The sequence below is a fragment of the Mus pahari genome, chromosome 16 (assembly GCF_900095145.1).
Source record: "Mus pahari chromosome 16, PAHARI_EIJ_v1.1, whole genome shotgun sequence".
NCBI classification, from domain to species: Eukaryota; Metazoa; Chordata; class Mammalia; order Rodentia; family Muridae; genus Mus; species Mus pahari.
This window is the reverse complement of record NC_034605.1, coordinates 23036249-23062297: the sequence shown is the minus strand read 5'-3', so window position 1 is coordinate 23062297 and position 26049 is coordinate 23036249. Positions and strand designations below refer to the sequence as shown.

The 26049-nt window shown below is 41.1% G+C and overlaps 1 protein-coding gene across 1 annotated transcript; it reads left to right on the top strand.

The window, feature by feature from the left end:
* Window positions 1–797: 797 nt before the first annotated feature.
* On the top strand, window positions 798–26049 carry Epdr1 (ependymin related 1). Its single transcript, XM_021215593.1, has 3 exons — window positions 798–1334; window positions 23112–23320; window positions 24384–26049. The coding sequence occupies exons 1-3, from the start codon at window positions 1066–1068 to the stop codon at window positions 24578–24580; spliced, it is 675 nt and encodes a 224-aa protein (XP_021071252.1). The 5' UTR covers window positions 798–1065; the 3' UTR covers window positions 24581–26049.

The window sequence follows — 26049 nt, the reverse complement described above, 5'->3', positions numbered from 1 at the left end:
CTACGGCCCGCCCGCGGCGGCGGCTTGTAGTATAGCAGCTTCTATCCTGATCCCCTGGCCCTCTGTCTGATGCTGCATACCCAAGTGAGCTTTCTAATATGCACCCCTTACGAGGTTCGTCCCTGGCTTTTTGTGGCTCTCACAGTCCTCGATATCAGTAACAAAACATAACAGCTTTTAAGGCCCGAAATGATCAGGCTCCAGATTGCCTTCCAGAAACTTGCTTGGGCTCCAATCCTGGAGTTCTTTTGACCTCACTCAGAAATGCTCCAAACCATTTCCTCCTGGCTCACTCTTCTTCATATTAGAAGTGGACATGTAAATAACATTGTAAATCAGGGGTCTTTAAAAATTGCTTCATCTCATTATGTTTCTATATTATTAATCCTACCATTACTTAAACACACGCACACTAAAGTAAACCTCTAAAAACACAAACCTCTGGACTTGACGCTTTGACATGTAGGGATAGAGAGAGGAATCTCACTGAATTGCGACTTAGGCCTGAGATTGGAAACTGCACAGCGAACACGACAACAATTTAGTGTCATTTCTTCAGGAAGGGACCATTGTAACACTTTTAATTTGGAAAAAAAAAAAAAAAGTCGCGATTTTCCCAAGGAACAAATTACAGCAGCCAGAGAACATGCCACACCCTGCTTTGCTCCTGTCCTCCTTGAGGGGTTGCAGGTCTTGGAGAAAGGAGTTCCTTTTCAGCGAATGACCCCTTCCATCCCAAACCCTTTAAATGCGATGCCCTTCAGGATGCTAGTGGCATCACTGCCGCTGCATTTCCTGTTGGCAGCAGAGAGCAGGAAAAACAAGCTTTAGTAAGCCTCCGCCAGAGCAGAAAGAGCTCGGAGCGATTCACGCGGCTTCCCCAGGCCGGTGTCAGGGGCCCCCAAGCCAGGAGCCTCTATATCGGAAAATCGAGAGAGGCCAGGGCTCCTGAGCGGGGTCCCGGAGCACACCTTTCGCCAGCGCGCAGAGAAGGCGCACGCGACTAGTCCACGCAGGGCCTCGGCTCTCTCCCGGGCTCGGCTGACCCTGGGGCGGCAGATCACGATGCCTGCGCGCGCTCCCCGCCGCCTGGTTCAGGGGCCTCGGGGGACCTGGCTGCTGGGCAGCCTCTGGGTCTGGGTGCTGTGCGGCCCGGGGATGGCGGGCTCCCTGGGAACCCCACAGCCATGCCAGGCGCCCCAGCAGTGGGAGGGACGCCAGGTTCTGTACCAGCAGAGCAGCGGGCACAACAACCGCGCCCTGGTGTCCTACGATGGTCTCAACCAGCGCGTGCGGGTGCTGGACGAGAGGAAGGCGCTGATCCCCTGCAAGAGGTAGGCGGCTTGGAAGGGCAAGACAGAGGCCAGGGGAACGCCAGTTCGGGGGCTTGCTACCCCAGCTAAACCCCCAGCAGCTCCCGGCTCCTCCCGATCCCCAATAACTTTATAGGGACCCTTGGGAGCCGCTTGGTCTGCCCAGTGAGGCAGAGGCAGGCAAAGAAAGGACTCACCAAGGGCAAGATGGAAACACCAGGCATTCTAAGTCCAAGTTAGCCTCATGTCTTAACTGCTGAGTCAGGCTTCTGGCACCTGAAGTCCCCTGCAGTCTAGGGCGTGTTTTTTTTCTAGAAGATACAAACACAATATTCTCTAAAATTTTTGTTTACAATGAAAACATTTTAAATTACACTGTGTGTGTGTGTGTGTGTGTGTGTGTGTGTGTGTGTGTGTATGTGTGTGTGTGTGGTGTGGTGTGTGTTGCCTGTGTGGAGGCCAGAGAACAACTTTGAGTCCGTTCGCTTTCTCTCTTCTGACATGTGGCTCTAAGTACAACACTGTAAAAGGTGTGGGGAAATGATTTTTAAAAGCTCCTCCCAGCTCATTACCCTATTATAATCTGTCCATGTTTGTTTCCGTCTTGAGGATTTTCTCTTTTGAAAAACTAGTTAAAACTCCCATTAGAACACATGTACTGTCTCCTTACAACATCTGTTAGGTACATGTACTGCCACCTTAGAATAGACGTTGGGGCACACACATTGCCACCTTAAAATTCCAATTTTACGTATCCTCCCTCCTCTCTTCTCGGTTTATTAGTTTTTAAAACAAACAAACAAACAAACAACCTATTTTTAATGACCACAGCAATTGCAAAGTGGGAGGGCATGCTATCTGTCACACACATGCTCAACACAAATGCATGCACATTTACACACACACACACACACACACACACACAAGCAAACAAACGGTAGTCAGTTTAGCTTTCCATTTTGTGTTGATAGAGGACATACTTTTTTAGAATGTCACCTTGTTTCTGGTCCCTTTAAGACCTAGTTTCTAATTTAAGATCACCACCTGTCTTCCTGGCCTAGCCCTCCACTAACGTCCAGCGTGTGTCACACAGTCACACCAACATCTCTTCATGGCATTTGCACCACGAGGAGATATGATGGCCCTGATGTAAGGCTCCAGTGAACAGGAAGACTGGTGGTGAATGAGAACCATTAGCTTGAGAATACTGTTTTGCCTAAAAACATTTGAAGTGTTGGGCTTCTTGATTAAAGTAGGGGAAAGACAACTTTCTGAACCACCTAATCAGAGTGCAAGACCACCCATTACCAAATGCAGGAAGCCAACCGTATTCTTGGATTTTTTTTTTTTTTCTGCTCTTGAGGATTCAAAAAAACCCATGGACAGAAAATATGTGAAATCATATTGCATGTACGAAGCACAGACATACTATTTTTCTTGTCATTGTTTGTTAAACAATACAGAACTAATTTGTATAACATTTATATTATACTTGTTATTGTGAACAACCCATATATGGAAGGGTGTTTGTAAGCTGCATGCGATTTTTTTTTTGTCACGCTTAGATCAAGGACACTAGCACCCATGGATTTTGTTATCTGTAGAGGCACTGGATCCAATCCTCCTTGAATATAGAGGGACAGCTTTAGAGTAGCCTGGAAGGCGAGACACGGTAGTGTCTTTATGGAAGATTCAGAGTGTGCAAAGACTTTCAAGAACATGAATGTTTTTCATTGGGGTTAAGGGATATAGTAATATCCATCATTTGGCATGTTTTATATAATTTTGTTTAGGGTTCATAACGTCATGGACTAGGTTGTATGATTTCTATTCACATAGAGACACCAAGACCTAGGGAAATTAATAAACTTTTCTTCTATTGCACAACTGAAAGTTAAGAAAGCTGAATGGATCCTGACATCTATAATATACTATGTTCATATTCATCCATCCTCATTCAGTAGGCTATGTTCATGGCGGATACCGTGTCAGTTATCAGTGGAGTGGGCCCTGATTTTTCAGGGGGTAATAGTCTGAAGGTGTAATCTCATAATTTAGTTATCCCTATGATGTATACACCTATGATGAACACATGCCCAGAGCTTCCTGGAGAAGGTGATATCCCAAATTAGTGGTCCTCAGACACCCAAGTGAATCAATCTACCAGGGGTGATATACAGAAAAGACTTGGTTAGGGGCATAAATATGTATGCATCGCAGGTTTAGTAGGTTGTCATCTGGGAGTTTACAAGCAGAACCAATATGCTGAGGCCACCTGCCCAGTCTCTATGAGGGACAAAAGCGCAGAGTGTGCTGAGAGGTCATGCTGAAGGTGCCCGAGCTGTTGGAATACCATTATTAGGTGGCATAAAGATCACTGGATGCACAACTGAGATTTCGTCCTCATCAGCTTTAGAAAAACTAGAGCAACACAGTGAGTGTGGGAGCAAACACTTGAGAGTTCTGTAGCCGCTTCAGATGTAGAGGAAGCTGGACAGGTGGTTACATTAGGGAAGTGTTAAAGAGTTGGTGATATATAAGTGATCAGAGGCAGCAGGGTATGGAGGGACAAAGAGACGCCAAGCAAGTTGCCACTAGTGGTACCTGGAGCTAGCTGTACTGGCTGCATAGAACAGGGATTCACTCTTCACTCAGAGTGAGGGTGGAACACGACTCTTAATGTGTACTTAGGAAGCCTGTTCACTGGTTATCTGTTGGTCAGTAGACCTGGGGAACATTGGCTCGAACATCAGAGTTCACTGCTAATACTAACCAAGCAGTGTGACCTGGAGAAGACCAGGTTCATTCTCATCCAAAAAGCATCATTAACTGTTTAAGACATTTGACTATGTACTCAGGATCTGATTCTGAAAGTGAGCTTTTGTAGATTATCGTGGCTTTTTGAGACTCAGTTTCCTCTTTTACAAAATGGAAATATGCATAGCAACTCATTTATTGGAATATAGTGAGGATTCTGTGCATTTAATATACAAAGCACATGCTACATTGTTTCATCATAGAGTAGTGAGGAGGTGTGTAGTAAGTGGTTGCAGGTGGTTCTCTCACTACCCACCATCATCATCTTGGTAGATTTCATTTCCCATATGCAGGAGTCTCACTGACAGCCCCTTTGAACTCAGACACTTGACTGAGCAGCACACACAAGTATCCTCCCTCTGGGAACTGACTTGGTACACAGACTCAAATGCTAAACTATATTTCAGCAAGTTTTATAGCTGGCATGGAGACCAGTAGTCTCAAATCCACAGAGATAGACTAGATCATTCTCTCCTTGATTCAAAACGGTGTGAGGAGCCAAATTATGATCAGGAGATTATGAGCAAAGAGTTGGAGCAAATACACGTACAGAGGCCAGATGATTGTCTCCTCCAGGCTCAGTTTTATGCACAACATTGAGTTTTTTCCATCACAGATAGATGTTTCTTCCCAGGATAATGTTTAACAATTGTCAGGTTGTGTGGGCTAGGGTTTTGTTAATTTGAAACAAGCTAATGTCATTTCGGAAGAGGGAACCTCAATTGAAAAAATTTCCCCACCGGATTGACCTGTGGTACCTTTGACTGGTAGAGGGTTAATGTGGGAGGGGCCAGCTGCCTGAGGGTAGCACCAATCCTGGGCAGGTGATCTTGAGTTGTATGATAAGTCAGGTTGAGAAAACCACAGGGAACAAGCCAATTAACAGTGCTCATTCACGTTTACTGCTTCTGTTACTGCTTCCAGGTCCCTTCCTTGAGTTCTTACTCTGACTCTGATGATGGACTGTTTTAAAAGAAAATGTAAGAATAAAACAACCCTTTCCTCCCCAAATTGCCTTGGTCATGCTGTTCAGCAATAGAAACCTTAACTAAGATAGACATTTATACCAGGAGTTGGGTATTGGCTGAGATAGTCCTGACCATATGTTTTGGGGAGGACGGTGGTAACATTTGAACTTTGGGCTGGAAAAACCATTGGAAGCTTTAAGAACATAATGTGGAAAGCAGTGTAGACAATGGAGACCTGGCTTGAGAAGATCTTAGAGGAAAGTTTGAGAGTCCTTTAAAGACTCTATGATTCTATAACAACTAAAGTGGAACATTGCTTTGCTTAGCTGGTACAATCAATTTTGGTCAGCTGAGGCTCAAGAATCAGCTGTGATTAAGAAGAGACCAGCATTATTGAGGCAGAATTTCTTCAGAGATGTTTCCCTGGGATCAGCTCACAGAAGCAGTGATCCAGAGGTGGCCAAGGTTATAGCACATGCTAGTCACCTAACTTGAGTTTCTCAGATTGTCCTGGATGTGAAGGCACGAAGGAGTCTTGGAGAACAGTCTTGTCATTGTGAAAGGCCAGGAGAGGCCATTGGTGAACCTATGAGGCAGAGGTGGAGGTATGGAGTCCTTGGAGGAGCCCTGGTGACCATGAAAATCATGAATGAGTCCCAGATGCCCCACACTGAACTGTTTACAGTGTTGGGCATTGGTTTTGTATTATTCCGGTTGTAACTGTACTCTGGCTTCTCTTTTCTGAAATAAGAAGTATGTAGCTTTTCAACCTAGGAGACCACAGTTAGGGGAGCTTGGAATTTTACAGACACTTTGGAATTTTAGAGAGATAAGAAGTGTTAGAGAGGCTTGGGACTTTAAAAGAGTTTTAAATATTTTAAAGAGCCTGAACTTCTAAGTTGTATAAAAATTTGAAATCTGTGGGAAATTTTAAAAATTGGAATATTTTATGATACGAATATTAGCATGACACCTTGGGGACAAATGAGAAAAGATTGTAGTTGAATAGTGATGTGTTTGAGTGTCAGGTTGATAAGGGTCAATTGTGCTGACTGGATTTTTTTCACCTTGATACAAGCTAAAGACATTTGAGAAGAGGGAACCTCAGTTGACCAAATGCCCCTCACCAAATTGTACTTTGGGACATTCTCTTGATTTCATGAGTGATAAAGGAGGACCCAGCCAACTGGGAGCGGTGCCACTGCTGGGCTGGTGGTTCTGGCTGGGACAAGAAAATGGACTGAACAAGCCAAGTGGGAGCAAACCAGTAAGCAACACTCAATCCATGGCGTCTGCTCCACTCTTGTTTCTGAGTTCCTGTCCTGAATTCCCTGCATGATGGACTATAAGCTGTAAGCTGAAATACATCCATTCCTCCCCAAGTTGCTTTTGATCATGGTGTTTCATCACATCAGTAGAAAGCCCAACTAAGATGCAGGGGGAATTGAAGGTAGAGTGATGCTGTGTTCTTCCAATTGTGATGCCTCCTTGCTACTCTTTACTACCCCTTCTTCTGGTCTGAACTCCTCCCACTCTGGACAGTACATAAGTTGGCATTACTCAAGCTTGTGTCAGGAAGTCTCTTTCCTCATAACTTAATAACTAATCAGTGTGGGTTTCAGACATGCACACTGTACTTGTAAGGCACAGCCTCTCAATCTTGTTGGCTTAGATTTCACATCCTCACTGCATCTCCATTTCTCGATCTTTATACCATCATGTGATGGCTTCACAGTATGGAATGGCTTGTAGAAGGCAGTTGAGTTCTTCTTCCTATGGTTTTGGCTGGCTTCTCTCTCACAGTCCTGACCCTTGTCCTAAATCAGGTGCAGAAAGGAGCATTTAGTATGTGAATACATTTTACAATCTTTAAATGTAGATTTGTTAGTACAGACTCAAAATGGTTTCAAATAACAGGAGTATGGCCAAGCAACCAGATGTTATTTGAAAAAAATATGGATGGTTGTCTCTTTGTATTTACTAGTAAGCTGAGACATAAGTGTAGAATTGGATCAACTTCTTAAGAGCCTTCTTCCCCATCCAGATAGTTACGGAAAATCCCAGTGATAGTTACCGGGGAATGACAAGGATTTTCCAGAATCTCTCTTCCCTGAGATGATGGAAAAGATTAAAATAGTTTATGAGCTTCAGATAAGACAAGCCTGAACCATGAATAGGAAAAATTAGTAATTGATAATATTTTGTTTTCTGGTTCCAACTGTCTCTTCTGATTTCTGGATTAATCTCATGGGGATTATATTGGGAAGGCTGAAGGAAAAGCAGGCCGATTATTTTTATAATTTCGTCAATATGCTGATTTTAGGTGAGGGGAGCAAAGTAGATGTGACTGTATCTACAGGGCACCAGTAACACGCCACTGCTTAACAGTGGTGTCTTCGGATAATGAAGGTACACACGTGGAGGCATAGAGTCACTGGATGAGTGACACATAGCGATAACATTTTATTAGGCTGCTCAGGGGTTGATTTTATGTTTTATTTATAAGTGATGAAAAGTATGTCACAGATTGAGTAGCAAATGGATTCTCATTCACGTTGTGATTGTTTCATGTCTGGATTAGTTGTGTCCAGAGAACAAAAAAAACCCATTTATTTTCTCTGCTACTATATGAAACTAACTGCATTTGGTTGGAAACTGATGGAATGCTGTGAGACAGTCATAGGGTCTGAATTATTTCTTTTCAATGATGCCTCATTTCTAAGTACTTTTATTTAGGAGATATACGACTGCCAATATCGTGAAAGCATATCAGTGCTTCTGTTACATCGAGCTGATGGCTTCTACAATGGTGGGGCACAGACTCTAAAATTTTTTCCACCCTGTCCTTTGTGTAAATTTAAGCTTCTTTCTCTCCCCCTTCCTTTTCATTTAAGCTTGTCCTCATGAGCAGAAAGAAAAAGTGACCATTCAGTGTTTTGGCCCTGAGCCAAAACCCTCTCTTCTCTGACACTCCATTATCATATGAATTGAACAGAATTACTTATAGGAAAGCTCCTTTAAGATCAATTCTTGTGTGTTTGACACATGGTGGAACTCAAGGCTTTAGCTGCATATGTAGCAGAGGATGGCCTAGTCAGTCATCAATGGGAGAAGAGGCCCTAGGTCCTATGAAGGTTCTATGCCCCAGTATAGGGGAATTCCAGGACCAGGAATGGGAGTGGGTGAGTTGGGGAGCAGGGGGAGGGGAGAAGGATAGGGGATTTTTGGAGGAGAAACCAGGAAAGGGGATAACATTTGAAATGTAAATAAAGAAACTATCTAATAATGATATAAAAAAGATCAATTCTTGTGTGTTTGAGAGAGAAGATAATGATTCTTTCCCAGACACATTATCTTACTTTATTTTGAAACTATCTCCTACTTACATTTACAGTACAAAGAAGGTTGTTTGTTTTTTTTTTGTTTTTTTTATTTTTTTATTTTTTATTTTTTTAGTTTCTAAACTACTGGGGAGTTCACTGGCCACCAGATATGCACATGGTCTTCAGATACTGCGGTGTATGTTTTCTGCAAGCAAAGGCATTCATTCTCTGTACTTTCATTACAGCCATGAATCAGAAAGTCAACATTGGCTCATTTTACTACCTGAAACCCAGCTATTTCCAGGTTTTGTTGGTTAACTTTTGGGTGCTCTTTACAGCAGAAGAATCCAGTTTAAGTATAAGCATGACATTGGGGTACTGTGTCTCTGACCTCTTTTTGTCTAGAACAATTCCCAAGGTCTCTCTTGCAGCTGCTATTTTTAAAGATTACTGCCTGGGTGTTTTGCTCCATGTTCCTCTGGTGTCTGCTGCTATTCACGTTCAACTTACTCAGTAAGGGGTGTGTCAAAGCTAAGTGTGTACTGTATCTGTATGACCACTCTAGCCACAGAATGTTGGCTGTTATATTGTGTCATTGTGAAGTGACACTTTTTTCTTCATAGTTAATAAGTAATTGTGTGGGAAGGTACTTTTCCATCTTGTTCACTCCAATTCTTCATCAAACTCTAAACTTACTTTGTTTCAGTACAGATTCAGGGTTCTCATTGTATTTCTTGTTTGTTTGACTTCTCAGTTTTCCAGAGGAGCCTCTTCCAGTCATCTTTGATTTTTTTTTTTTTTTTTTTGAGGCAGAGTAAGATATTCCACAGTCATCTTATTTTCCCTTTCATTAAACTGTTCCTCAAGAAGTCCTGGTTACTGATACTGGAGAAAAAACACTTGGAAGTCCAAGTCTGTAGTCTAGTTTTGCTCATTGCTCTCAGGCACTGCTAAGAAGGAGTCAGGGGTTGTAACACACACACACACACACACACACACACACACACACACACACACGCCCACACACATGCACGAATATGCACATACTTAAATCTTTGTGTCTAGAATTCCAGTCCTTATCCCTGGAAGAAATTCTGTGGCCCTTTCCATTCCAGTTCAACCCAATATGGTGGATTCTCTTCTTGACCTCATCAATTTTGTAACTCCCTTCTCTCGCAGTGAATGAACAAGACCTCATCCTCAGATTCCCTGAAGACCAGTCATGGGGCTAGAGTGTTCCCTCCCCACAGTGCCTAAGACCAGCCTATAGAAATGTTTGGGTCTCTTTAATGATGTTAGTCTATATTGTTCAAGCAGAGAAAGAGGAAATTTACATTTGTCCTAGATATTTACTTTCTCTTGAATTTATCAACCTGGCATCATTGCAGGCCTGCAGAGAGTATCTGTAAGTCTCACGCATGTAGACCAGCCTTCACCTGGTTCTACACGGATTGGAATTTCATTTCAAGACTTTAAGGCTTGGGCATGATTTCTCCTTGTCATGTGTTCCCTTTCTTCATAGCTGATAGCTAGAAATGCTGTTTTGTTTTATTAACTAAGGAAAATGTACTACTGTTGACATCGTGACCATTCCAAAATAAACCATATTGATTTGCAATGCTGACATTTTCACAAAAAAATGAGACATTCTTAGAAGAACCAAAGTTTGCTTCAAGAGGGTCTAAAGAACTTGGAGTTTAGAAATTTACTCCTTTTACTAAAGGCATAAAATAGCTAAACAGAACCAAGGAGAATAAAAAAGCAAAACTAAACAACAACAAAAAACCTTTATGAATGGAAGTCATCAGAAGTGGCCACCATACTCTTCTGGCAACATCTTCTTTTCAATAACATTGAGCTGTTTCTTCCTAAGTCTGTCCTTAGAGAAGGTGGTCAGGGCCACATGCCCAAAGATCTGAAAATATGCCACCAATTAGTGGTTTATTTTTCCTGGAAAAAAAATGAGATAGTCTTATATTTCCCAATTCCAGTAAAAATTTCTCATTCCTTCCTTCATAAATTTTTATTTACTCATCTTTAAGGAAAAAGAGCCTCTTGAAGATTAGCAGTGGAAACCTCATTTCATCCTTTTACTTATCTCTGTCCTACTAGGCTCTCTCAAACCTCTCCAATCAAGCTGTCACACAGGTCCATGGAGAATGTCCTGGGCAGGAGCAGAAGCTTCAAATACCTCTCAGCTCCTCAGCAGCCCCGAGTCCCTTCTCAGTACTCCCCCACCGAGGTGTGCCTCTTCTACTTGGCTTTTTAACACATCACCTTCCAAATGTTTCTCGTTATTTGAAAAATAATTCTATGTATGTATGTATGTATGTATGTATGTATGTATGTATGTATGTATGTATCTGTGTGTATGTGTTGTATCTCTCTCTTTATCTGTGTGTGTGTGTGTGTGTGTGTGTGTCTGTGTTTGTGTGTACATGTTAGCATGTGTGAGTGTATATGCATGTGAAAGCCAGTGGTCAATGTTGGATTCCTTCACATTCTGTCCCTGGAGCTTATGGATTCCCCCACTGGCTGCTAGTGAGTCTCCTAGCTCAGCCTTCCCAGGAACTGGGATTACAGGTGTGTGCCACTGTGGCCAAGTTTTATGTGGGTGTCGGGACTCCAAAACCAAGTCCTCATGTGAAAAGTTTACCAACTCAGCCACTACCCCTCCTCTGCCTCATTTCCTCTTTTTAGTCTGCTGGGCTCTTTTTACTTTCTGCACTGCTAATGAAGGAAAGGTCAGGGCTGGGCATTCCATCCCTTAACTTCTTGTCTGAACCCTCTGTCTAGATGAGATCATGTAAGTCATGGCTTTAAATGTTACCTCTTCATGGGTAACCCATGTGTTTGGTTCCTGTCTAGAGATCTCCCCTGGACCCATCTGCCTGGTTGATTTCTTCCTTTGAAATCTGTGGTCATTATGAATGTAGCATATTCAAAATAAATGTTTCCTTTGCATGTAATTAAACTAACCAGAACCAAACCCAAACCAAAGAACCAAACACATAAATAAACTAAACTTCCCTCTTTCTTTATCTTAAGTACAGTAGGTCTGTTTGGTCAGCATAAACCCACATGGTCATCCTTCTCTTCTCCCTCGCCTACTTCCAAAGAGGCAGGATATAAATCCAACCGATTCTGATTTCAAAAGCTACACAGATTCTGGTTATACCTCTCTGTCATCCTAGTCTCAACTGTCACTGTTTCATACCTGGAGTTTTGAAATCCTCCTGTTATACCCGTAGTTTTGCTTTGGCCTGCTGTTTGCAAGCGTGGTAACCTAAGTGATTGTGTTCAGATAAATGTCTGTGTCGGGCAGCTCTACCTGCTTTGGATTCAATGCCCTTCTTCATAGATGTCCCTGTGGGGCTTACTCCTGGCTCCTCCATATCTTATCTTTTTGCCTTTGTTGTCAGCCGATGGTCTTAGCAGGTTAATCTGCTTGGAACTTCTCTTGGCTATTCCTGCTTACCTAGAAAGCCTTTTCCATCCAGAACTACTGTATTCTTTAATGGTTTCTCTCCCTTCAGCATCCTCATATACCTACCTCAGTGCCTTACATAGTCAAGGTATATTTGTTATTGCCTAGCATATTGTTTATTATTTTTGTTGTTTTATCATCAGTCTTGCTTCACCTAAGGTCAGGAGGTCAGGGATTTCTGCATGGTTTTGCTATCTCTCCAGCATCTTAGAGTAGAACCTGACTCTGGTTGTTTGAACCAGTCAATTAAGAAGTGAGTAATAGTTACACTATGTACTAATGATAGAAGGATATCTAAACAGATGCACAAAGACACAATGATAAAGATTGTTCAAAATTTCTAATGGTACTAAGTTACTACTGTGCCACCTGAGTATTTGAGATTTTCACGGTGCACACAGGATGCATCCTGTAGTGGACACTGCGTCATCACGGGCTGTTCTTCAGGTGTAGTACATGTGCAAGCTTACCAAAACTGATGAGTCTGATTTTGTTGCCTCTGAGCTCCTGGCTCCTTCTCATTTCAGATTTCAACCAACCATACCCTCACATGGGACCTCTGTAATCACACAACACAAGCCTCCCTCCCCACAAGGCCTTCCCCAGAGGGACCTCCCCAACATGTCCCATGCTCTCTTCCTTAGGCTTCTGTCATGGCCTGTCATTGTCTCATCAGCTAATTCGCCTAGCCTTCATGATGGCTTTCTTCTGTGAAGTGAGAGGAGACATGTGTGGTACCAATATACTCTTGGGTCCCTTGAACTAAGGCATTTCAATAAATGTATCAGATACAGATGCAATAATAAATACATGCATGGTACGTGTTGTTTATGACTTTGGTATTATCAGCATTATACATGTTCATGACAGAAAAATCGAGACAGTGTGGAAAGCAAACATCCATTCATCATCCTTCAACCAGAATGTACAGAATTGGTACACGTGCTTTCCAGTTTTCTTTTTCCATTCCTGTATTTACATTTTTAAAGTGGAAATGTAGAGCTAAGGTTTAACTCAGCTTAGAAAGCCTGTATTACATGTGTTTAATCTTCAGACCTATTACAGAAAAGTAAGATGGAAATATACAATGTGATTTTTAAATTTAAAAAGTTGTTGTTCATGATCTTCATGCTACTAAATGGAAAGCAAACACTAGCTAAAGACATAGCATAACTTACATAGGCAATCCCTTATCCTGGGACAACCACATTTCCTTACCTCTGTTTTTAACTAGTGTAATTGACAGTAAAATATGTAGCCTTATATTTTTGTGCAAATATATAATAAATATTTTTAACTTTATTTTGAAAAGTTTCTAGATATGAAAATAATGAACATTGACTTGCACATTATAAAAGTTTTCAACAGTTAATCAAATTGATTTTCAGGGAGGTTATCTCATATAGATGTTCCAACCTGCAGACTATGAGCATCCAACTTTCCACATCATATCCATAAAGAGACTAAGTATGTGTAGTAATTTGTGGCACTATAAACAAGAAATACATGGTCAGAATGGCACATCTGGGGTGATGTCACACTGTTGTGGTTTGGTTCTGCCTGTGGTGAGTAGGGTTATAACTCACCATTGACTCTGGAAAGCTGCTGGTTTAACAAGGACATTGATCATTTCAGTGAATAATCACTGATAGATCTTATAAAGAAAGTTTTCTAGTTTGTGGATAAAACATGGCCAACTCAGTGATTCATATAACAGCCTAACATGACATCACCTTCACTTTTTTGAAGTGCGTTTGGATGCATAACAATGCATAATCCTTTTAATAATATACCCAAGCTAGCAAATACTTGTAGAGATGGCGGTGATGCATGAACCAGGCCACCTGCATGGGCTTCACGGCTTCTGAACCATTCACTTTGTCTCTTGATGAGACACCTCTTGGAACTCCTGGAATCTCAAGTCTTACTGCTTGGAGTTCCTCAGCTGGATGCTGATGAAAGATTAAGAAAAGAAAACTTGTCTTCTGAGGGAGAAATTGGGCTTCATAGAGCTATCAGAGTCCCTTGCAAAACTCGGGTGGAGAAGCCTGGTGGGAGTGTATGGGCGGATGGAAGCTTCACTTCAGAAGAAAGAACACAGTGGACCAGGAATGATCTCACAGGCTCACATCCTTGGGAGCAAAGAGTTCCGATGGAACCTTAACATTCACACCTAGCCCAACCTTAACATTCACAGAGATGCCCTGTTGGGTACTAGCCTCTGCACAACTTGGGAGCTCTTCATTTCAGACCCATGTCCTCTCTCTGTCTACTCTGTCACACACCCTGGAATTGTGGAGAGTGGAGCTCCTGACAGCTCCAGGAGTGGGATGTGTAAACCAGGAGAATTCAGCATTATGAGATCTTAACTCTCCTAAAGGAGTTGGAAAAGGAAGTTTGCAGTCTGGTTTTTCTATCATTAGTGCAGTTCCTATTGAACAAGCAAGGCAGGTAATTATGTAAGTCCCACTTACCACACTGAAAAGAATTTAAAATGTGTTGTTTGCCGTGTTTCCTCATTTGCCATCCTGGATCCAGTTCCTGAAAGATCAACAACTTCCCTTGGCTAAGCCCAGAGGGATTTCTGTAAGGTGTATACGCTCTCGGGTATCTAAGGAACTTGGTCATGTGTTAGGGGTCCTCCTGTCTCTACTTCCCTGCATTGGGATTATAAACACTCCATTGGGCTCAGCTTTTTGAAGCAGGTGCTGGGAATTGAACCCAGATCATTATTCTTGCATAGCAAGCACTGTATCATCTTGACAACCTTTCCAGGCCTAAATTTAGTTTGAATATGCTTTTCTCTACCCTCATTTTGAATTTCTTTCTATTATTTTTGAATTTGATGTCTCCAGGTCATGTCTAGCACTAAAAATTTTAAATCTTGTTTCTTGTTTAAGTTAAAAGTTTGCAGTTCTGGATTGAACCCAAAGACTTTCATATGCTCGGAAACTGTTCTATCTTTGCCTATCCCTATGTTTCCTTATCTTCTATTTCTAGAGGTTTAATCTTGTTTTCCTCCTGCTCTTTGGATAGTTTCTCTATGTGTTTTGGCTCTCTTACGTGCACCTTTTTAACTTGCTTACTTTGTCTTTAACATTTCCATCCATCTCTTCATTTTTAAATTTGTCTTGCCAGAATACTATCTTGTAAATCTCCTCCTCTTCATCACCATCATCACCACCATCCACTACTTTCTCTTCTTTGGACTGGCTTATGCTAACGCCACTGCACTTTTATCTTGACTTCCTTTATTTCAAGTGTTTTATTAAATGTTCTGTCAATGTGTGTATGTGAATTTCTATTTCAGCCTGCTGGGAAAGGATGCTTGCTTACTTAAAACCTCAGGGCTCACTGCAAGCCCAGCCTCGCTGCCCCTACCCCATCCTGTCCCTGTGCCATGGCTGTAGAAAATGCAATGCTTCATGGCAGCGTGGCCTCCTCAGTACTAATGAGGCCATTCCTCTGAGTGTCTGTAATTAGCTTGAACTATTGCCTCGAGGAAAAAATGCAGTGTCTATCATCAGATGAAAGAATATTCCTACATGTCGCCAGGATCCATCAAGCTGTATTTTTGGAAGAGAAAGCACTTCAATTTCTTGAGCATTTCTTTTCCTTTTGAACTAGTGTCCAAGGACTGAAGGTCGGCCACCTATGGCTTCTTATATTACACACATAAATTATACTTTCATTTAACTTTACCTCAGACTGCATTCTTAAGTAATCTAATTTTCTTTTAGTTATATGTGATTGGCAGAAAGTCCACAGTGAATTTTCCAAGTGTTTTTCTTTTTTGTGTCTCATCATTACTGTAGGGTGTAACTCACACCTCATGTGTGCCAGAGAGCAAGTGGCTGAAGCTCAGACTTTCCTCCTGAGAGTTAAGATTACTAATCTATTATATTGCATGCTAAATAAACCCAAGATTTGACCAATAGCTTCCATAGAAGCCAAAGTCCTTCTGTGATCAAATTATATCAGTGCACTCCCTTGTCTGTAATTTAGTGTGTCTGAGATGATCATATAACTATGAGTGGGTGAGGAACCACTGCTTCCTTTGTGGAGGGAACGGGAATAAGTATGATAGATGAGCAGACTTTGAGTCTAATCCTGACCCTGATATTCACTACTAAGTTATAACCTAAAATACATATATTTTAATGTGTTTTTTCAAAATACAAGTATAAGAGGCTTTTCACCTTTCTCCTGAATACCCCAATTCAAGCCAAAAAATCTTTTCATTTTAGCTGCTCAGGCAGTAGCTAGTTAGGTTAACTCACCACCAGGTTTGACTTCAGTATTTTAGAGTCCAAGATTAGCCAAATGCTTGAGCTTTGCTCATTCTGCAAGGAAAGACTCTCATACAACTTCCATGAGGGTCAATATAGAGTGTCTGTGATGCAGGGTTTTAAGAACCCCATTAGTGATGCTCAGACCTCTTGGGATGTATTTGTGACACATGTTTCTAAGTTTCATGTAAGTTTCTTCAAAACCCCATTCTTTCTCTGTCTGTTGCTATTCCCTTTCTAGGATGTTGTCGTCTCAGAGTTGCCAGCTGGCACACTGACATATAAGCACAATGTCTTTATCCAACTATATCCAAAGACAGAAATATATACAGTAGAATTGGACCAGCACCCTTCTCTTGTTTTCTAAGAGAAATCTCCATTATTCCTTTTTCAGCTTTCCCTACAGTCTGCAAGGCCAGAGCCAATTATGCTTTTAGCTCAAAGGGCAACCAAGAATGAGTTATAGAATTCACTCAGCTTCCATTTGGAGAGGAAGGTGAGGGGAAGGAGCATAAATGCGTATTATACCTCTTTTGAAGGTCAATACCCTTTTACTACATACTTGGGTAAAGACACATGTGTAAGCCTTCACATCTAGTTGTGATGGAAAGACCTATTTTCAGGAAGCGGTAATAACTCATAAAAGGAGGCTTTCCTAGAACAATCCCTCTATATGGACCATTTGAATGACAGTGAATTGAAAACCAGCTCACAATATATATACAAGATAAACAAGACTCAAAGGTACTGTGATCTCCCTTATGAATATTATGTAACTGTTGATTAAAAATTCCTCACTAGCAAATGTAGTCTAATAGTACATTAAAAAATACAGCAGAATCAAAAAACCATTTATCAGGGAGATGCAAGAATAGTTTCTTTTTTAGAAACCTTAATATACCTAAGACAAGGTGCATGTGAGAATATTCTTAGTTTGATGGAAAGACAATTGATCAAGTTCAATAAACATGATTGATAGAAGGTAGTTTCAGGAAATGACACCACTTTCTTACCATGATAAATAAAGCTCATGTATTTTAATATGGAGTTCATATTCTTTCTGCCACTCAGCTTAGGACCCTGTCCCTTCTACTCCATTTAATGATGTTGGTTTTATAGCCAGAGAAAGTACTCAGAAGATGAGAGCTAACACAGAAAAGTGTAGACACGTCTTTTTCAAGAAAACAATGTAGTCTGCTTTGAAAATAAGAACCAAAACTGAAATTCACGCAATAAGCGAATTCAGTATAATGGCTGAATATAGAATTAATAATCCAAACCTGTAATCTCCATGTATATAAGCAGTGACCTGCTATAAACTTAACAGGCAAGAGAAGATTCAATTTATTCTAGCAACAAAAGATAAAAAGTAATTAAAGGAAATGTGAAAACGTGTTAGAACAAAATTATTATTACTGAACCATAAAAATCAAAAGTGGGCATACATATTTGGAGGGATAGAATGTCTTTACATGTAAAGGTATTATTCGTTCAGTAGTAATACATACATTTAGCTCGAACAAAATAAAATGGTCATCTTAGTGTTAGTTAATTTGATCTAAACAGTTCGTTTTTAAATGTATTTGGAAATGTTAGATCTAGATATCTCGTGCAACTCTAACAAGGAAGAAAACAATTGATGATGAGTACTATGAGTGTTTCTAAAAAAAACAGTTGACTCTAGTGAGCAGACATGCAACCCAGCAGGATAGAAGAGTCCTTAAGTAGATCCAGGGACTGATGGGGATTCAATCTCATTACCAAGGAAAGATGGACTATTTGACAATGCTCTTGGAGCAACCGTAACATAATAAAATGACCTTTTAGATATAGACCATGTATGAAAATAAATTTCAAATTGGTCTAAAGTTCTCAATGTAAGAAAAAAAAAGAGAAACAGAGAGCATGGAGTCTTCCCTTTATAAACACACCATGGATAATATTTAGGAATGAAAAAATTAAGAAGCAATAAAATAGATATTTAAATTGCAAAAACACTTCTCATTTTAAAACTAGAGCTAAGAACATCTGTAACTAAGACATGAAAGGCAAATTAATTTTTAAAACCTGGAGATAAAGTCGCCAAACTTGATAAAAGATAGTTGTTTTTCAGAGGAAAGAAAAGCAAGATGTTGCTTTGACAGGTGATGGTGTGTTCAGCTGCCCTGAATGAATGAAAACCAACTCACTCACCCTAAGGGTGGAACCCCGAAAGTGGCGAGCCTGGCCACTCTTGTCCTAACGTTCCTGTGACCTCCTAGACGATGCACTGTGTGAACTTCACAAGCATTATACTTTAGGTCTGTGTCATCTTTTGTAGGGACTTTTTTTTTCTTCTCCTTTTTAAAGATCTAAAACATAGCCTTGGGAGTCTTATTCTCTAGCCTGCTTATCAGATAGGCACAGATACAATTTTGGCAGCATCCTCTTTTGGCAGGACTGTAAAGAAAGCAGGCACTCGTGTTGCTGGTAAAAGTACAGAACAGCACAGGCTAATGGAGAGAAATCTGGTAATGTTTAAAGCAACCATCGATACTCTTACCTTTTGACCTGGGAATTCTGTTTCAGATAAAGTTGCATTTCCCAAACAGGACAGAAGAAGTCATTCATTGTGGTGCTTTTGTCCATGTAAACATTGTAACAAACCAGAAAAAATGGAAGCTGATAGAAAGTCTTGTCTATAAGGCTGTGGGGAAGAAGGGAAGAGACTGAGGTAGGAGAGCGAGTTCTCTCAACATGCTTCTCTAGAGCATTTTGAGTTTCAAAACATGACATTTTTCACATTTAAATAATACTGTTAAACCAAGGGAGAAAAGTGTAAAATTTCTAAATTTAGAACAAACAGAAACAAAAGAAGCTAATGATCATTAATCTGGAAGTATAGCCACACAGGGAGTCTAATTAGTCCATGTGAACATTTTAGCACAGTATTGTCTCCAAGCCTCAAAAACTCCAACTAAGGATCCAACCCTGTGCTGAAATCCTAGCTTTATTTCACACTTTAATCATTCAACAGTTTTGACTATAGTATAAAATATGTACATCACTTTGTTAATAATTTTGGAAACATGCCTTTTTATTTTAATAGAAGAGGTAGATAAATATAAGAGCAATGAAGAGAAACGTATGGTATTACATCTCAGCCGGAAATAGCAACATTAATTTATGATTTTGTAACCATAAGAGGCTGTGATGGCTGAAAAGCCATCCCAGAATAACATCTATCGCTCCACTCTGGTTCCATCAAGTCTGATCACGAGAGCCCACAGTGAGTCGGGATAGCCTGCTCTCACAAAGTCACCAAGCCTTCAAAGATCAATAGTATCATATGAGCAGATATTGGCTGGAAGCAACTCTCAGTGACTCAACGGGAGATGAGGCTTAGACACTTAATACATGGGGCTTTGAGAGTAGAGAAATTCTACACAGAATAGGCAAAATAGAGAGATGTCATTTATTAGTTAGTCTTATTACACCAACCTCTAGTGAAATAATTCAAGAAGTGATTTTACCTAAAATTTCTAGGTCAAGGCTGCCAAGGCATCGCGACAGAGAAAGCCATTTGCCACCGAGCCTAGCTACTAGCTATTTCTCACTGGAACTCTGATGGTAGACGAGAGAAGCTACTTCAGCAAGTGGTCTTCCTCTGGCCTCTACAGGAACATGGGCTCATACTTACCAACTGCTGGCCTCCTCTTACACTCGAAAGCTGCACATGAGCAATGAACAAGATAAATACATCTAAAGTATTTAAAATCACCTGCTGGGTAATTGAAGTCAAAACCAACACTGGATAACAGGATATTCCTAGCATCACAAAGTATTGCTCACCAATGATGGCTAGTTGTGTATGGAGAGATCAGTATTACCACATATCATGGTGATCAAAGTTAGCAACGTTAACAGTGAGAAACTGAATTAGCTGTTTTTTCATGTGATAGTGCTGGAAGCACACACCTTGCCACTGGTGGGCTCCTTCCAAGCATCCTGAGCCACAGGCTCATCAAGCCTCAGACATAATATCATTTGGGTGTGGCAGGGAGGGGTGGAGGGGGCAGAAACCAGAGGCACAGGTTTAATGGCATCCAAGGAAGCTGTCCAGGAAATCCAGAGAAGAAATGTAATAAGGCAGCTGTATGCTTTAAGTGCGTTGAGTGTGGATGTTCTATGGGGAACCCACTTGTCATTAGTCTCTAGAGTTGGTCATTGTTCTAAACTTTTGAGTTGCTATGATCCATGCTCCCATCCTGATGCCCTGCTTCTTAGGTCCTCTGGAGCTGTGAGCCAAGTCCACCTTTGTTCCTCACAAAGTGTTGGTACAGACCTGCTCCCGAAAGCTAATTAAATAGAGCTCTTGGTTTGGATTCTACATGGAGCCCCAGTTTCCTTGACTCTATCAGAAATGAGCACTGGTTCTGGGCTGTACAAAGTCACAAGGCAAAAATAAAGCTTTATAAGAACAAAGGGAGGTAACCGTCCCCTAGCGGAGTCTCTGAGCACCTCAGGAAAAAAAAAAAAAATGCAGCTGTTGGAACCCCAGCCAGCTAGTTCTTTTTTCTTTCTGCTTTGTTCTTTAGTCTTCCTCATTTCACATGGTGGGAATCATCCCCAGAGCTTCTGAGTTCCCATATGACCGTTCATTTACACAGAGAAGCTGACCAGTAGGCCCTTAGTCCCAATTCTACACATCTAGGCCAATCTGAATATGGCACACTAGGTCCCACATTCTCGTGTAGGGCAGTCAACCCAAGCAAGGGTGCCAAGGTCAAGGGTGCCAAGGTCTGTATGGGAGATAAAGATGCTAGGTTGGGTTGGGGGTTGGTGGGAGTGGGCTCAAGAAGCTATGCCCATATACATAGTTACGAGTCCTTCAGGGGAGAGCTATCACAGTTTGAGCACCGTAGACCTAGGAACAACATGGCATGATGCTAACAGTTGGGAGAAATGATTCCCTTGTATAACTCTGAGGGTACACACCAGAGTGTTGAATGGTTAGCTTGTCATAAAGAGCACCATACAGTAGGATTTCCTTATGGGCAGAGGTTCTTATATTTACTCACAGGCTGTGTCTCAGATTTGTTGCTGACATTTCTAAATTCAGTCAATGAATGGCTAGGCTCTATTGTGTTGGAGACTAAAAGATTGTGAGATAATAGAGAATACTGGCTTATTCTTTGTGGATACTACATGCATTCTAGAGGATATTAGCTCTATTTAAAATGTTTATATTTGTGGTGCATTAAATATGTGGTGTATGTGTGTTTGTTTGCGTGCGTGCGTGCTTGTGGGCAGGTGTGTTCATACATATGGAGGCCGGTGGTGGACACTGGGTACCTTTCTTTGGCCACTCTTCACTTTGATTTGGGATCAGGGCTGTCACTGAACCTGAAACCATGCTGGCTATCCAATGAGCTTCAGGGATCCATCCATCTCACCCAGTACTGGAATTGCAGGAATCCTTTGACATGGCCATTTTTATGTAGATGCTGTGGATCCAAACCCAGGTCCTTATGCTTGTCTAACAAGCACATTGACCACTGAAGCATCTCTGTAGCACATTACCTTCTCTTTTAAGCAGTATTTCATAAATGCATGTTTTATTTTATTTTCACCCCCACCTTTAAATGCATGTCATTTTTTCATTCATTTTTTCCCCCTTATAAGCTGGTTCTTTTTTTTTTCTGGGAAAAGTGGGATATATATAAATATTCAAAATGAGGTCATGATCATATTTTTATACCACCTCATAGAAACATAAAGTATAATGCTAATAGTGATGCCTTTGACAAAATAACATTATTGATAATGATTTATTTTGTTGAAAATAATTTCAAATACAGACTTGGAGCAGAAAGCAGACATCCTGCATGAACATGTGTTTTGAAACCTGAGGCACATCGAGCAAAGATCATTATCATTCACCCATTTTCCTCATGGTGCTGGGATCGAACCCATGTCAGGCAGGTGCTCAGTTATCCTCCCAGCCCATAGTGAGCAGTCTCCTTTCACTTATGAAAAGCATTCTCTAAGGTCTCGGCTTTACAAAGACCCCCAAATCACTTAGTTTTAAGAGGTACAACTTAGCATACCTAGAGATTTCTGCATCAGATATAGGTGTAGGGCTCAGAATTCCTTCTTTCACCCTGCAGGCAGGGTGTGTATGAGGTCACTAAAGGAGATAGAAAGCATGCAGGCAAGCTTGCTGTGTTAGTCATTTACTCTGAAGGTTCCTTGGCCTTTGTCCTTGCTGCCCTAGGCTCGTCAGGCTACACACAGAGTGCCTTCCATCAAGAGAGCAAATCATTCATGAAAGTTATCTAGGCAGTAGATGCAGGTATTTTGTCTATCTTTCTACAGTGAATTCTGACTTTCAGAAAATTTCTATAATTCCTTGATTTTAATGGCCCGGGCAGTGGTGATGCACACCTTTAATCCCAGCACTGGGGAGGCAGAGGCAGGCAGCTTTCTGAGTTCAAGGCCAGCCTGGTCTACAGAGTGAGTTCCAGGACAGCCAGGGCTACACAGAGAAACCCTGTCTTGAAAACAACAACAATAACAACAACAACAACAACAACAACAAAAAAAAAAAAAACAAAAGCAACAAAAATGAAGTTTTCCTTTATCCTACTAAACAACTCACCATAAGCCAGCTGCTTAAGCCTGGGGTCTAGCCTGTAGTGGTTCACAGATAAAAATTCACCTTGAAATGTCAAGTTTAACATCTAAATTTTAATTTTGCCACATTTGGGTGGTTTGGTATGAATAACATTTATAAAGAACAAGTGATTTGCAATCTTTTCAAAATAATTTACATGATCCTTTATATCAAAGATCTTTGGGATCTATGTTGATGAAATACATGATTAATTTTAACCTAAAAGTCCTTAACTATTTTCTGTGATTCCACATTTCAGATTATTTGAATACATTTTACTCTATAAGGAGGGAGTGATGTTTCAGATTGAACAAGCCACCAAACAGTGTGCAAAGATCCCCTTGGCGGAATCCTGGGATCCTCTGGACATTCCCCAAAATTCTACCTTTGAAGATCAGTACTCCATCGGAGGGCCTCAGGAGCAGATCATGGTCCAGGAGTGGTCCGACAGAAGAGCAGCAAGATCCTGTAAGGATGCAAAGGATTCCCACATTGCATCTCAGGGTGTACTCTGGGGAATGTACTCTTCTAAGTCCCTTACTGAATGTGGTTGTTGGGGGAAGTCTCATGCTTAGATGAGGTTTTAAAGCCCATGTAAGTCCCTTGTGTGCTTGGCAATTATGTGTTACCATTTTTTAGAGGGTTGTTGAAACACCTCCATCTTCTAGTGGGACTTGCATGCCTCTGTCACTTTGAATCTAATGGGATCACCCTTTGCTATAGACTTTCCATGAAATCCATTAGGTCTATGACCTAAAGGAATTTTTGGTGATAATACTCCCGAATTGGCTGCCAACATTCACTTCCCCACCATCACTTCCTACAACTGTCATGTCCAGACATGCTCCATTATTCTAAACACAAACAGGCCTGCTTTGATACAAACCATTTTTTAAAAAGTTCTGAGGTCATTTTGAAATATATAGACATTCAGTCTGTGAGAAACAATATGGCATTTAAACAAAACGTTAAACATAAAATTTCCATATGGTCCAGAGCGTCCAACTCTGAATATATGCTAAAAAATGATGACAGGAACTCAAACAGCTATTTGTACATCCTTACTTATATTGGTTCTATTTCTAGAACCTAACTGTTAGAAACAACTCAGATACCATCAGCAGATAAGCAGATAAACAAAGTATGATACTATGTTAGAGTAGTTTCCCTCCTTTGAAAGGAAGGGAATTCTGGTATATGTAGAAACATGAATAAAACTTGAAACTATTGTGTAAAGGGAAACAAGCCAATTATAAACAATAAATACTGTATGTGTGAAGTGTCCAAATCTATCAGACAGTCAGTAGCATGACTGTTGCAAGGTATGGGAGGAGAGGAAGGTCAGAAACCACTGAACAGATAAAGAGTTTTCAGTTTGGGCAAGTTGTAAGGTAAGTGATGTCGATTGTAATAAACCAATATGAAAACCTCCATAATGAGTCCTTGAACAAAGTTAAAAAGCGCATTTTATAAAAATGTTCCGGAATTTTGCCTGTGTGCTCTCTGAAAAGGTCATTTTTTCCCTCTTTAGATGAAACTTGGATCGGCGTTTATACAGCCAAGGATTGCTATCCGGTCCAGGAGACCTTCATGAGGAACTACACTGTGGTCATGTCCACGCGGTTCTTTGATGTGCAGCTAGGCATTAAGGACCCCTCTGTGTTCACCCCACCGAGCACATGCCAGACAGCACAGTCCGAGAAGATGAATGAGGACTGCTCCTTGTGAACTTGCAGGAACAGAACCCACAACCTCAGCTCTTAGTGACCTTGTATGGAAATGGATTAGAGACTAGTTTGAAAGCAACTCTTCACTGGAAATAAAGCTAATTTTAGGAAGATTAAACCCTATGTGGACTTGCTTGTACATCTGACTGTGGCTGCTCAGCTCTGTTCTGGGAAGGAAGCTGTTTGGGGCCATTCTTTCTGTGAGCAAGTGTGTGGTCAGTTCCATAGCGCAGGAAGGGGGTGGGGTGGGATCAGCACAAGGAATTTGCCTCTGCAGGGTGAGACTTTTATTATTGCCAATAAGAATCGAAGGTGATAATAAGATATAGAATGCTTTTGTTCAGTTCTCCCCTTACAAAGAAAGGGGAGAACTGCTTTCTTGTCTTGTCTGCACCATGGTAGCTACAGTTCCCAGTGACACCACTCCTGCCTCTGGTTACTATGAGATGATCCTTTAAGATTCTTTCTAGACTTGAATTTTGTGACATGGCCCACTGGATGTAGGTATTCTGCGAGGAAGTAGAAACTTTTAATACAAAGTAATGATTCCTCTGAAGGGAAAGGAAGTTTTAAGTGGAAGGCTTGGACAATCTTAGTATTTAGAAGGGAGATGAAATGAAGAGTCATGTGTGCTGCTTTGTGTGCAAGAGTGCTGGCTGCTGTGCTGAACCTTCATGTCTTTTCTAGTAGGCAAACAGGCTTCCAAAACAGCACTGACCTGGGAGGCCCCCAAGTAAGGCCAAGAATTCTCTGCTACTCTAATCCTTTAAGTATTAAGTGCACTAGGCTAATAGTCCTTGCCTTTCCTTTTCTGAAACTCTCTTTCACCACAACTGTGTCTATATGACTCCTGCTCATGCTTCCAAGGTCAGCTCACATGTGACCTCTGTGAGCTGCTCCCATGCCTGAATTCATTGCCCCTTACATCTTGGCATGCCTTGCTCACAATACTCAATATGCTGTGTGACAATTTCCCGATGATTGGAAGCTGACCTCTGCTATCCTGGGTAAGAACCCCCTGAGTACGGGTACCATGCTCTGTTTACTTTAGTATCTCCAGCACCAAGCAAGTGCCTGGCACGTAGTCCGTGCCCTTAACATTTGTAGAGAGGAGCTCACCAGCTCTGTCAGTGTTTAGTTTCTTCATCTATTAAACAGGGTTGCTTTTTCTGGTTGCTAGGGAGACGTACAGTAATACAACTTACTATTCTAGCTTCTTCTATCGCTGTGTTTCATTTGGCCATGTATCATCTTTTGTTATCAAGAGAAATGTATGATGCTTGCTTTATGCCATAGCCATCCATATTGTAATTTATCTATACAATTAAACACATTTAATGAACCCTAAAGATTATTCTTTGATGTGTTTGTTTTTGTAATAAATATGGATAAACTGAATTATAAGGAAGATAAAAATCCTTCTGTAATAAGCAAATAAAGTACTTCCCATAATCAAAACCAAATTGGTTA